General features: G+C 39.8%; 1 protein-coding gene across 1 annotated transcript in view; it reads right to left on the bottom strand.

The window, feature by feature from the left end:
- LOC136858792 (lachesin) overlaps positions 1-14,732 on the bottom strand; it is a 1,234,732-nt gene that overhangs the window by 551,357 nt on the left and 668,643 nt on the right. The window contains exon 5 of the mRNA XM_068225747.1: positions 8,976-9,134. Within this exon, the coding sequence (XP_068081848.1) occupies positions 8,976-9,134 (159 nt within the window). The remainder of the gene's footprint in view (positions 1-8,975; positions 9,135-14,732) is intronic.

The following is a 14,732-nucleotide window of genomic DNA, read 5'->3' as shown; positions in this document are numbered from 1 at the left end:
TTTAATTTTCAATGCCAGATGGAAAGGAACGCTCAGGTCTGCAAGCTGAAAAATAATGATCCACATTTTTGCTGTCTGATTTGCGATGAAAAATACCCACTTCTGCCTACTACCGGGAAAGTACTCGAAAGTTTCGTACAGTCAGCATGGATCAGTTTTACTTGACATTGGTATATCCATTATCGTCGTGTCTACGCCACGTCCAAAATAGAGATTAACAAAAGCTGGCTAGAAGCTATTCTCTTCTGGATTGGACAAGTGTACCAATATGGAAGTTTCATTCACGCTGAACCGCTGTGCAGCAAATGACAGTATATCAAAGGGCTCTCGAAGAGAGTGTATTCCCTGATGAACGGACGAAAGTGATACCCCCGTCGACAAATGTCAAGAAAATTACGATCCGGGGGTCGCTAATTCACTTTTGTGAAACTTGGACATCACTCGCGTTTAAGAAAATGATTAAGAAGATTGATGATATGAACATTCAAAAAGCCCCTTGATATACTTCTCAAACAATGGGATAACAGTGCACCAGTAACAACAGAACAGTCGAAAACCATTCCTGATAAAATCGTTAAAGATCCCGTGCACTACCTGATAGAAACAATGTTCGTGAAACGGCAACTGAAGACTTTGAAAACAACAGATGCAACGGGATCAAGAAATGCCCAGTATTTCTCGGTAGAAAATATTGATATGGAGGGGTTTTCGTCTTTGACAGCATTCTTTCCCAGGCATAAAACAGCTTGACTTGCAAAGGGTTTTACATGGATATTAAAAACTAGGTTGCTGCCAACAATATCAAGAAGTCCAAAATACTTGCCGTACTGAAACCAGGAAATCATGTAATCCAGAAAGTTTAATCTCCACACAGCTTCCCAGCTGTTGCTATATATTTTGGTAAAGCTCAACAGAATCAGCACCTCAAACTTAGAACAAGTCCAGTTAGATCAAACAGGCTTTGGACCACACAGAAGCTGTTATGATGAAGTTCTTTCTCTAGCAGCATATGTTGAGGCTAGCTTCCAGAGACGTCTAAACACTGACGCTGTCTTCATTGACATTACAGTAGCTTTTATTATTGTGTGGATATAGGGCGTTATCTAAAAATTTGTAGAGGTCATAACATGCGAACCAAGAGCTCGCATAATTAACCACACGCTCGGTGACAGAAGATTCCACGCAATTATGGGAGATGAAAGAAGCCTAGTGAGAAAACTAAATAACGGTTTACCTAAGGAATCTGTTCTCTCTCCACTCCTATTTACCTCTTTATAAGCTTTCTTCCTCTATTTCACGAATGTTTCCTTAAGCTGATGGTAGAGGACACCTTGGATCATGTCAGGCCCGAAAACTATTTCAGAAAATGGTGATATAATTGTAGTGCAAACAAAAGTTAAGTTTTATCCTTCCACTTTAACAATAAACAGACTAACACTAAGCTTAGATTCACCATCTGTCATGAAATGTTATGGTTCAAGACGTTCCGCGTATTCACTTAACATTTTCCTTCTTTTTATCTGCGATGCCACTTGGATATACTAGTATGCTTTTCATCGGAACATATTCTTCATCATCTTGTGCTTATTTGTGTGAGATGATTTCTTTAGGAATTTGTGTTCAACAGACAGGTAACTTGTTCCCAAAACATCCTTCTCCACTTCGCATTACAGTGGTGTGAATTTCTCGACATTTTGATTGCCCACGAGGAATATTTCAGGACATGTGGTCATCATTGTTATTCCTTTCGTATGAATTAATAAAGCATTTTACTCAGTTTGGATACAAAGTCGTCATTTACCTTCTATTAAGTCAGATATCATGTGATGATTTATTTGGTAGACATATAGGTGATCGGAAAAATTTTAACTGGTAATAATTTGTAAATTATTTTTTTCTAATATTCTGAGTTGATAGGATCTTGATTATTGTGATGTCCTAATTGGAACAGCCGCACAGTAAGAACTTGTAGTGACCTTGAGATATCCAAGAATCTCTAACATACTCACTTACAAACATGACAAATAATAGTTTGGCGGGATGGTCATAATAATCCTGGCAGAAGAGGAACATCACGGCTGTGAAATATCAAGGATTGGATACAGATTCAAATAACTGAAGAGGAGCCTAATATATACAAAGGTAAAATTTATCAGCTCTATAGCCAAAGCAGGGAAAGTTGAGATGGAGCAACGAAGGATAAGAAGAAGAATACAATCCAGCGAAAGTACGAATGCGTAAGGAACCTACAATTATTGAAAAGTAAAATAGTACACCATTTTCCGAACAAAATGCTACCTAGTGACTTATTACAATATACTTTAGTTCCCTTCAGTAAATAATGTTCTAATAATTATGTAAAAGGAGATGCTGGTACAACGCCCCTTGTCTACCACCAGGAAGGTAACACTGACCGGTTGTACGATGTGATGTGTATACTCTTTTTCGGTGCCTATTATACATAAAAGCATCGTAAATCACTACAAACCTCAAATTTATGAATGTATTCCACAAAATTAATATTACCACAAAAGTTAATATAAAACGATTTCTTGAATACGTCGGTTAAAGTTCAATGAAGTCCTTCATATTCAGAATGTACCACCAGATATAGTATCGACAAACTTTCTCCCTCTTTGACGTGTGGGTGAGGGTTTCTTTTTTCAAGACGATATTTCCATGTAGCAATTGATAATACCATGTTTCACAAGGCTTCACAAAGGAGATAAATCATCTTTAAATCCAATTTAAAGTTGATATAGCCAAGTTCCTCTGTTGCAAAGAACTTCCGATTGAGATGGATTGTAGAGTTTGCCCCATACCTCCGCAGTCCACGGGGGGAAGAAGACCGCCAGATGGTGTTCGTACCTCACAAGCAGTAAAACTACTGTTCTGGTTATTACGATCTGTCAAGTACACTGGCATCGGTGTTTACAAGGTACAACAATTTCTAGTTTGAGTAGCTGTCAGGAAAATACCTAAGGTCTACCACAATTGTTGCTTTCATTATTATTTATTTATTTATTTATTTATTTATTTATTTATTTGTTTATTTTACAGTTTGCTTGACGTCGCACCAACATCGATTAGGTATTACGGCGACGATACGATCAGAAAAGGCTGGGAGTGGTAAAGAAACGACCGTGGCCTTAATTAAGGTACTGTATATCCCCAGCATTTGAAATGAAAATGGGAAATTACAGAAAAATATCTTGAAGACTGCCGAATAAGGGCGTTCAAACTCACTTTCGAATGCACGCCGATAAGCTATGTGATCTGGACCGCGTACCCACCCGCACGGCATCATTGTTTCAGTACGGTTAAAAAAGTTACAAGGAACTTCAATTGAATAATAATGATAATAATAACATTAGCGTGAGTTGGCCGTGCGGTTAGAAGCGCGCAGCTGTGAGCTTGCATTCGGGAGACAATGTGTTCGAACCCCAATGTCGGAAGCCCTGAAGATGGTTTTCCAGGTGATGTAGGAAATATTAGATTAGGAAATGAAGTCTTAAAGGAAGTAGATGAATATTGTTACTTGGGTAGTAAAATAACTAACGATGGCAGAAGTAAGGAGGACATAAAATGCAGACTAGCACAAGCAAGGAAGAGCTTTCTTAAGAAAAGAAATTTGCTCACTTCAAACATTGATATCGGAATTAGAAAGATGTTTTTGAAGATTTTCGTGTGGAGCGTGGCATTGTATGGAAGTGAAACATGGACGATAACTAGTTCAGAAAGAAAGAGAATAGAAGCTTTTGAAATGTGGTGTTACAGAAGAATGCTGAAGGTGAGATGGATAGATCGAATAACGAATGAAGAGATACTGAATCGAATTGGTGAGAGGAGATCGATTTGGCTAAATTTGACGAGAAGAAGAGATAGAATGATAGGACACATCTTAAGACACCCAGGACTTGTTCATTTGGTTTTTGAAGGAAGTGTAGGTGGTAAGAACGGTAGGGGTAGACCAAGGTATGAATATGACAAGCAGATTAGAGCAGATGTAGGATGCAATAGTTACGTAGAAATGAAAAGGTTAGCACAGGATAGGGTGGCATGGAGAGCTGCATCAAACCAGTCTATGGACTGATGACTCAAACAACAACAACCATTTTTGCACCAGGCAAATGATGGGGCTGTACCTTGATTAAGGTCACGTATACTTCCTTCCCATTCCTATCCCTTTCCCGTCATATCGTCGTCATAAGACCTCTCTGTGTCGGAGCAACGTACAGCAAACTGCAAATAATAATAATAATAATAATAATAATAATAATAATAATAATAATAATAATAATAATAATAATAATAATAATAATAATAATACGTATAGCCTCAGCCTGAGTATGCAGGCATTTTAATTCGATGCCGTTTAGGCAGCCTGAGTTCCGTTTTCCCCTACCAGATAGCAGAGAAAAACACTCAGTTGGGTGATGCACGATTGCTTTACTTTAGTTGCCGGGTACATCAGATGTGGCATAAGAGATCGCTTACATGCCGATATCTTGAGACATAGAGTGCCGAATTGGCTTCTCCACCCTCACCCCCCTCCCCCTCCCAATTTCTAGCACCTACCCGTGTTCGATCCCACGATCTTGCGGTACGGAGGCCAACACTCTAGTTCAGATCCACGGTGGGATCCAACTCCATGACAATTTAAACATTCCAATTTACTCCACGTGATGTCAGGAACTCTGATCGGTACCTACTACTGGTATTTTTATTAATATTGTCGGATGAACACCGAATATGTCACCAGAGGTTTTTTTACATACCCATGTCGTAGGACATAGATTGTCGGATGAATTTACTCATCTTAAAAAATCTGTTTATTTCTACCACGTTTGAACCTGTGATATTGTAATCCTGAGATCGACTCTCCCTCACTGATTCACGAAGAGAACTTCAACATTATTTTTGTAAGTTTATCATATAATTCATGAAAATCTAACGTACTGAACGAGTACAATACATAAAGTGAATTGTTAATAAAAATACTAATGTATATCTACCACTCTGATACGGAGCCGGCGATGCTTTGGCAGCCAGATCAGGTTCTGTCGCCTCAATTGAGGGGCTAATGAAGATGATATGAATGATGGTGAATGATACTGAATAAGGAAGTCGAAGGAAAGGGAGGGGCTGTGGCATATGAATAGGAACTGTTCCGGTATTTGCCTGGAAGAGCAAATTGGAAGCCACATAAAACCATCATCTTGGCAGCCGACGGTGGGGTTCGAAACCACTCGTGTCCCGAATTTATAGAGCTTGGCTCCATAGCCGTTGCCATAGCCAAAATGCTGTCCCACATGTTTTCTTATACGTACGAGTAAATATACCGACACGAGGGTGGAGTATTTCAGGACCTTGAAATACTACCGGATTGACACGGAAACACAGCCACCAACCTGGGCACAAAGCACTTCCATCGTAAAGGTGCCCGTACACTTGAGAGTAAATACTGGCGAGAACCTCTCGATAGCAGTTACTCGCCAATGGACACAGTGCCGAGAGAAACTATCGGAAATTCCCTCGCAACTCTCCGAGAGCTAACTTGTCTCAACTTGCTCACTAGTCGACACGAGCTCCCCGGCCCTCTCGGAGATTAGCTCTCCAGATACGAACTGTGGTCGAATTGGGGCGAAACTATCGAGAGCTTGGTTCTATTTTAAATTGTAAGATGGCTAAAAATTGGTCACCGGAGGAAACAAAACTGTTAATTAAAATGTATGAAAGTCGAGAAATTAAGGTGACCGAGTGAAGAAACATAAAACTTTAGAGGAAATGGGAGTGAAGTTTTCGTGTTCCGGAGCTGAAGTTCAAAGAAAACTTCACAACTTAAGAAATCAGGTCTGTTAAATAAAGTTCAATTAAGAGTAAATTGTTAGTTTATATTTTATTATAATCACATCAATTTGCATGGAAATAAGTATATTGTAATGATTGTAGCCTGGTTATTATTGTAATAACAAGTATATAATACAAATATACAATATTTAAATTAATCAATAATGTGATGCTCTCTATTGTTTAAGGTATCTCCACAACTGAAAAAAATGAAAAACAGAAAAAGCGGTAGCGGGACAGGTGACAATTATCTAAGTAGATTTTGTAATTGTTTTTACAGATAATAATCACCGCTGCTGCGACTTGTCAGTAGTAGTGTGATGACATTTCGACTATTCTCCACTCTCTACTGAACCCATAATTCTACGATCAAGTGATAACTTTGTAGGTAGTGTGTTGGGACATACAATAAGTAGATGGATCTGTGATGGTAGTCATTGTTAAGAAGGAAAGAATTCTTTAAGTTTGTTGTATTTTTCAATGTGGACTGGTAATTTTATTAAGCGTGACGTATCCATTTCTAACCTGAAAGTCGGTTTGATAATAATATTTTCCAAGTGATTTACCACTTTTTAATTAACTTCAGTGTTTGGCATTTCTTCTAAATGCGTGATGAATAAGTGTTTCCTGCATTTCGCAGTTTTGTACCTTCAGAACGACGTAGCGTAAGATCCTCGCAGATCGTGGTGTTGTTGGTTTCTTCTGAACAGCTGTTTGGGTGATGCATGTTTAGCATCGGGATTCAATATTGCTCTACTGTAGCAGCTGTGGCCGACCAACGATGGAATGGTAAGTTCAAGGGTTCACTACAGGAGCACAAGTGGACGGGATGTGACGAGAACCAGTGAAAGCTATCTTGGCGAGGGACTCGCCGTGAACTCTCGATAGTTATTCGGACAGAAATTAACTCTCAAATGGAAAACAACCTGAGAGCGGATATCGAGAGTTACTCTCCCAGTTAATCTCAAATGGAAGCCCACCCTATGAACTACTTAGCCATAAAAATAACCGGTGGTGGTGATGGGGATTATTGTTTTAAGAAGAAGTACAACTAGGCAACCATCCTCTATTAACACTGAAATGAAATGCCGTGTGGCCTCTGGAGAGGCCTGGTGCAGGTCTTTTGATTTGACTCCCGTGGGCGACCTGAGTGTCGTGTTGAGGACATATACACTCAGTCCCAATGTCAGCGAAATTAACCCGGGACCGCGGTGACCAAAAGGCAGCACGCTAATCATTTAGCCATATATCCGGACTATATTAACACTAATCAGAGGGGAAAAATAGAAGTGGATCGACACTTTGAAAAATGAACGTATCAGCTGAGGAAAGACAGGTGTCCAACAAAGATAATATATGGAATCCCCTGTCTCTCTTGTTTCTCCAATCTCTTATTGCCTTTTTCAGTGCACAGTTAAAGAGGAGAGGGGGAGAGGCCGTCTCCCTATATTAACGCTGTCTTGATTTCAAAACTTTCTGAGAGTTTTCCTCCGAACTTCACTCGTGGCCTTGTGTTATTAAAAGTTTTCTGGATAAGGTTATGCGTCCTCTGGTCCAGTCCTACTTTCTGCAGGGTTTTCATGAGAGTAGGTCTGACAGCTGAGTCATACGCCTTCTTAAAGTCAACAAAGACGATGACATATTTCTTACCAGTCATTTTTACCTGATGTAACACTCACTTCAGGTTGAGTATTTGTTCAGTGCAAAAGCGACCTTTTCTGACTTCTTCTTGATATTCTCCTAGTTGTGAATCTAGTTGGGGTTCAGTTGTAATACGATTTTGTATAAAATCTTGTATGGGACATGAAACAATGAGATTCGTCTATAGTTGTTCATACAGATAAAGTATCCTTCCTTGTGCAAGGGATGAATCAAAGCAGAAGTCCATTTTCAGGCTCCCGAATGTTTTGGAGGATCTCCATCAAATTTTTGACAGTCCTATCTCTAGCCTGCTTTCAAAGTTCGGCTACTGTGGAGTCTTCTCTCGATGTTTTGTTGGATTTTAAGAATTGTATTATTATTATAATTAACATAAATTTCCATTAGCCGTAGTGTGTGCAGCGGCTGCCTGGCCGAGGTGGTAAAGGCGTGCTCGGTTCACCCGGAAGGACGTGGGTTCGAATCCCCATCAGGAAGTCGTAAAATTTAAGAAACGAGATTTCCATTCCAGAGGTGCATATGGCCCTGAGGTTCACTCAGCCTACACCAAAAATGAGTACCAGGTTAATTCCTGGGGGCAAAGACGGCCGGGCGTAGAGCTAACCACTCTACCCCATCACGTGCCGAGGTTAACAATGGTGGAAGCCTTTACCTTCCACTCCTCCAAGGGCCTTCATTGCCTGTACGGAGGTGACTTTGATTTTGCTTTGTAGTGTGTGCAGTCGGATGTAGTGAAAACAAAGGAAGGAAGGAAGGAAGGAAGGAAGGAGTGTATGAAATTTTACGCTCTAGGATGAGAGTACGGCATGAAAAGTTTGGGGAGGACTGCCTTAGGGCGTATAAAAAGTACTGTCGGGTAAATAAGAGTGGTATAAAATTAACTTCGTCTGTTGCCGGTTGTCGGTTATTCAGTAACCTGCCAGAGACGGATAGTACAGCTAGTATGAAGAACAGAAGAGAGAGATTAACTTATCTTAACAATTTTTGGAATCTGCCAGGCCGAGGCGGTAAAGTTCACGCGTCAGAAAGTCACAAAAATTGAATATTTGAGATTTCCATTTCCAGAAGTGCATATGGCACTGAGACTCACTCAGCCTACACCAAAAGTGAGGACCGACTGAATTCCAGGGGGAAAAGTTGTCGCACGTAGAGCTAACCACTTTTCCGCAACGAGTGCCGAGGTTACGGATAAGGGAAGAAACATTTACCTTCCACTTCTGCAAGGGCCTTCATGGCCTCTATGGAGACGACTCTAGTTTTGTTTTTGATTTTGAATGACCGTTGATTTTCGAAACTAGAATCTCGCTCCTCCTTTCCTTCAAACCAATTTACTTTAACACAGCTCGACAGCAAATTCGGGTCATTTCAGTATCTGAAGGCTATGTTTGAACGTGTTACTGACACCGATTTAAACAGATTCAATCAACTTAATACAACGTGCATGGCATGTACAGCAATTCACTTACCTTCCATTCCATTACCAAATGGAATGCTTTCCCCATCTTCACGACGCCAAGTAACGTTGGGTGTCGGTGAACCCGTAGCCGCACACCGGAGCGTTACATTTGTCCCTTCACGTACCACCATATCGGTACTCGTGGGATAGTCTAAGATATCCGGGGGAACTGGAAACAAAAATAATCTACGATTAGGTCCTCCACAATTTCAGTACATATATTTCATATCAAAAAAAAACTACTCTGCCGTACATAGTTATTTAAATTCTTTAAAGGAAAACGTCATAAAAGACTGCTTACAATATAAAATGCAAAAATTATCAGTATAGGAAAATTTATTTTAAGCCTTATGAAATTCAAATTGCTCTCCATAAATGTGTTTGAGGTAGTCTGAAAAAGTGTACGTTGCTACATTCCATTAGCTCTCAGATCACTGGTGACGGCGTCCGGATCAGGAGAGGTGTATGCTATACGGTCAACACTTTCTGTTAGTATTATAATCATTCCCACTATACAAAGCAAGCATCATGACCATACCTACAAAACCTCCATTCTATCGAGGATTCTAAACAGCAGGAAATTAACACTTCATTCAAAAATCCTATTTGCATTGATAGGGTTTAAAACCATGATCACCTTGGTGACAGTAACAATGCTAACTGGACATATTTCTCCACCCACAACCACCACCACCTCCACCGTCTCTACCAACACCGCCAAGTACAACGATCCTTTACATCCTATACACAGATGGATCTTAGTCAATATTGACTGACTCTCATATGATTACCTCTGACTATGAAATTAATGTAATGCTACAATAGTAGTGCTTGTTTGCAATCAATACCAAAGTTTTGATATTCACGAAACGAAGCGAAGAATTCTATAATTTTAACACTTTAGATTTTATTCACCATTGCAGAAATGTGAATGAACAGAAAATTTTAACACGACTTGAATAGTTCATACCAAATGCTCTTAATATTTTTTTTATGGAACGTTAGTTTACAGGTGGGTATTTTGTATACACTTACGGGAATAAATGCCGCGACAATAAATCTACAGCTTTCGATGGTTATGACACAGACTTAACTTTTAAATAATAGTACAGTACTGATATTACTAATATCATTTTATTCTTTATACATTAAAATGAAAGTGACTGTCTGTCTCTCTGCCTTCCGAAACGAAATCACGTCTAAGTCGCTGGGCAGATTATATAAAATTTTGCACAAGAATTCTCTGAGGTTTCTGTCTTATAACTACGTTCTAATTAAAATTATCGATCTGAAAATATGCCATTTACAAGAATAAATGCCCTGAAAGGCACACATATTTGTATGATGTCTCATTTTCTTTATTAATAACCACTGCAAATTAATATTTTACGAACTCCTTGTAGTATTCTGGATCGTGATGAACACATAATATCAGGCTGATGAATAATAAAAAGTAGTATATACGATGTATAGTATGTGGTTTGTCTGGGACTTAACCCTAGAACACAAAACCTACGTTAAGAGTACATAAAAGCATAATCTCTTAATATTTTACGACTGCACATTCCGTTCATTACTTTGCAGCATACACATCATTGTATAAAAAAAGCAGCAGCATTTTCTTCGATCTGGAATAATCTATCCACTGATTGTCATCATATTATTTGCAATTAGCCACCTTCTGAGACTACCTGCAACAGTCAGAAATTATAGACCTCAGGAATCCTAAAATTCCAACAAAGGTTAAAACAACTTTACACACAGATCATTGTTCAGCAACATAACAGATAATTCGTTTGGTAATTATATATCTATGTTTTGTATTTATGGTTCAGGATCAATCTAACGAATTGTGAAACATTCTGTATTTTATTTTCAAGTGAAAATTTGCCTGTGTTACTCTGTGAGACCGAATGAAAGAGATAGGTTTATATTTATGCTGCTTGTTCAGCTTAATTCCTGAAAGAGTTCATGCACATTAGGCACCTGAAAGAGCGAGTCATCTGCAAAAGAGCTAATCTACATTAAATCTGAGTCCATTTAGTTGGCAAGGGGATGCGGTGGAGAATCAGCATTTTGTGACGATACATGTCATTAACAGAGATTACACATGTAAACCAGGTCTGATGAGAAGGGAAAGCCCCAATAGCACCGCACATTCTCTTCTTTCTGGCTATTTAATTTCTCGTAATGCATCAGGTGCTTAGGCGTAAGAGTAATTCGGAAATATACGAGACCGCTACCATATTTGAGCCTTCCCTCCCGTTCCACCATAGAGTAATACTGCTGTAGATTTATTTCTACCTCCAGATAGGTTGTTGTCAGGTGTTAGTGACATATAACAGATGCCGTAGGTTTTTAAATTATTTATTTTTAGTTATCACTTAATTTCAAACACATCTTCGTAGATGAATATGTACGGTAATTTCAGGATCAAATTCTCACCCTGACAGCAGCCATCCTAAAGCGCATTAATAAAATGCAGTTTTCAGATTCTCTACAAGCAATATTGTTAAAATACGGTATTTTAACCCTAGAACACAAAACCTAGTAATTTTGACGATGGAGATATTCTTATATATACAAATGTCATTATTAAAGAAGTGGAATCAGAGATAAGGATTTTTGTGTATGATTTTATTCTGTACAGAGTAATACATAAGTTACAAGGTTGTGAGAAACTGCAAAATGACCTTGATAATGTTGTGAGATGGACAGTAGGCAATGGTATGATGGTAAACTGAGTTAAAAGTCAGGTTGTGAGTTTCACAAATAGAAAAAGTCCTCTCAGTTTTAATTACTGCGTTGTTGGGTGAAACTTCCTTTTGGGGATCATTGTAAGCACCTAAGTGTTAATATAAGGAAAGATCTTCATTGGAGTAATCATATAAATGGGATTTTAAATAAAGGGTACAGATCTCTGCACATGGTCATGAGGGAGTTTAGGTGTCGTGGGAAGGATATCAAGGAGAGGGCATATAAGTCTCTGATAAGACCCCAACTAGAGTATGGTTCCAGTGTATGGGGCCCTCACTAGGATTACCTGATTCAAGAACTGGAAAAAATCCAAAGAAAGCAGCTCGATTTGATATAGGTGGTTTCCAACAAAAGACTAGTGTTACAAAAATGTTGCAAACTTTGGACTGGGAAGACTTGGGAGAAAGGAAACGAGCTGCTCGACTAAGCGGTATGTTCCGAGCCGTCAGTGGAGATAAGGCGTGGAATAACATTAGTAGACAAATAAGATTCAGTGGTGACTTTAAAAGTAGGAAAGTTCACAGTATGACGATAAAGTTGGAATTCAAGAGGACAAACTGGGGCAAATATTCGTTTATAGGAAGGGGAGGGGCTGGATTAACTTACCAAGGGAGGTGTTCAATAAATTTCCAATTTATTTGCAATAATTTAAGAAAAGTCGGAATACAATTAGGGAAATTTCACCTGGGTGAGCGCCCTAAATGGAGATCAGTCGCCATTGATTGATTGATTGATTGATTGATTGATTGATTGATTGATTGATTGATTGATTGATTGATTGATTGATTGATTGACAATTCAATCATAGCACTTGTTTCTCATTTGGAAATACTGCAACATTGTTGCTGGTATCAGGAAGTAAGAAGCGGGAAAATGTGTAAGGTTAGTCCATCGCGTAAGAATGCAACGTTCGAACTTGGCATTATTGTAATTATCGTTAATCTTGTGAACAGTACTTCGTTATCCTGTGGTATTCTTGTACAGTAACCAAACAGTACTCACGTTAATTTTCTACCACTTTGAGCGGTTAATAGGGGCTGCCTGGCCGAGGCGGTAAAAGCGTGCTCGGTTCGCCCGGAAGGCCGTGGGCTCGAATCCCCATCAGGAAGTCGTAAAAGTTCAGAAATGAGATTTCCACTTCCTGAGGTGCATATGGCCCTGAGGTTCACTCAGCCTACACCAAAATGAGTACCAGGTTAATTCCTGGGAGCAAAGACGGCCGGCCGTAGAGCTAACCACTCTACCCCGTCAAGTGGCCGAGGTTACGGATAGTGGAAAGCCTTTACCTTCCACCCCTCCAAGGGCCTTCATGGTCTGTACGAAGAAGACTTTGCTTCTGCTTTTGAGCGGTTAATGGTACGAAATATGTCAACAAGCTTAGGAATTCGGAGTAGTTACAACGCAAGTGTCAAACTAGCAGTTGTGGTGATGATAAACTGACAGGCCGAAAGAAAATGTGAATTAAATGGATCGAATGTGCGACTTTAGCATCAGAACGTACATTTCACAATTCTGTTTCAATGAGAAGGCTTTCAGGTCATCAAAATGTAGAAACATTCCGGAATGTGAAGATACAGTTCTCTCCTTTTTGTAAGATAACAAGGGATGCCTATCCATCGAGAAATTATGCAATCGCAGACCTAGAGAATCGCAAAGTTCCTTAAGATACTTCGGACTGAATTACTCTGAAGTACAGGTTGGCGCCGCCAGTTTATGAGGAGAAGTGGCCTTGTTTACCACTGAGGAACTTCATTAGCAGGGAGATTGCCAGAAAATTATGTTAGAAAACTGGCTATTTTCCAGCGGTAAATCATCCGACTACGGAAGCTTCATTAACACCATTGCGCCAGATCGGCTATGCTGATGAAACACCCATCCTTTTGAGATATGCCGAGCTATACGACACTAGACCAGAAAGGGGCGTAAAGGGTGACATTAAAGAACAACTGGGAATAAAGTACACTCGTGTCTCCGGCCCGAGGTGATGCAGTTCTTTTCAGGCACACCCCCAATGGAGGTAAGCTGCATGTACTATTTTATCCACATACGAGCCCTCCTGTCATTCTTAAATGTCTGGTAGTACCGCTACCGAGAAGGGAATCCGGCTGTCCGAGGATTGCAGCTAACAGAGCTAACCGTTAAGCTACCGAGGAGGACAACCGGGAACGGAAAGCTTAGAATACTGGTAATGTTAACTGTTACGGTTGTTGGAGGCAAACTACTAGCCCCCACCCACCACAATCCTATGTTATTCTTAAGCGTAAAACTTTACCCGAAAAAGGTTGGATGACGATTAAGCTGACGATTGATTGTTTGGTTGGCTGTTTGGGATCGGAGACGTGGAGCATGTTGGGTTTGTATCACCTTAAAGTTCATCTCACGCGGGAAGTGAAGAATACACTTGCTACACAGAAGACGCACCTCATTATCATACCTGGAGTTATGACTTCGAAACTACAGGCGGTTGATGCCGTTGTGAAGAACTGTTCAAAAGCCACCTCTGGAAACACCATTCAGATTGGAAAGACACCGTGTCCTCACTCCATCCGGCGAGATTAAGAAGCCACCAGTCAGCCTTCTGTGTAAGTGGGTTCTCACTTCGTGGTACAAAATAACATTAGAATCTATCATCAGCGGATTTTAAAAGTGCTGTTTGCCAAATGCCTTGGACGGCACAGAGGATGACGTATTCCGGGAGCAGAGTGAAATAGTGGAAGTGGAGAAGTGAATAGCGAATTTAGGGATGGCAAAGCGTTAGTGAGAGTGATGAATTGAATGCTGTAGGTAGCAGTGACAACCGTGTTAGTGAGAGTGATGAACTAATAGTGAAGTTAGCGATGACAGCAGGGAATAAAGCAACGAAACATGTGTTATCGTACGTATAGTATATTTACTTCAAGAATAGTTTGTTTGTCATTGTAGTTTATATCATATTTCGTAGGCTAATTAGTGACGAATGTGCTGAATGGCAGATGTGCAATGTTGTACAAATTCCGCAAAATAAAAGTGT

This window comes from Anabrus simplex, chromosome 1, assembly GCF_040414725.1.
Source record: "Anabrus simplex isolate iqAnaSimp1 chromosome 1, ASM4041472v1, whole genome shotgun sequence".
NCBI classification, from domain to species: domain Eukaryota; kingdom Metazoa; phylum Arthropoda; class Insecta; order Orthoptera; family Tettigoniidae; genus Anabrus; species Anabrus simplex.
Note: the sequence above shows the minus strand (reverse complement) of the source record. Positions and strands in the feature narration are given on the sequence as shown.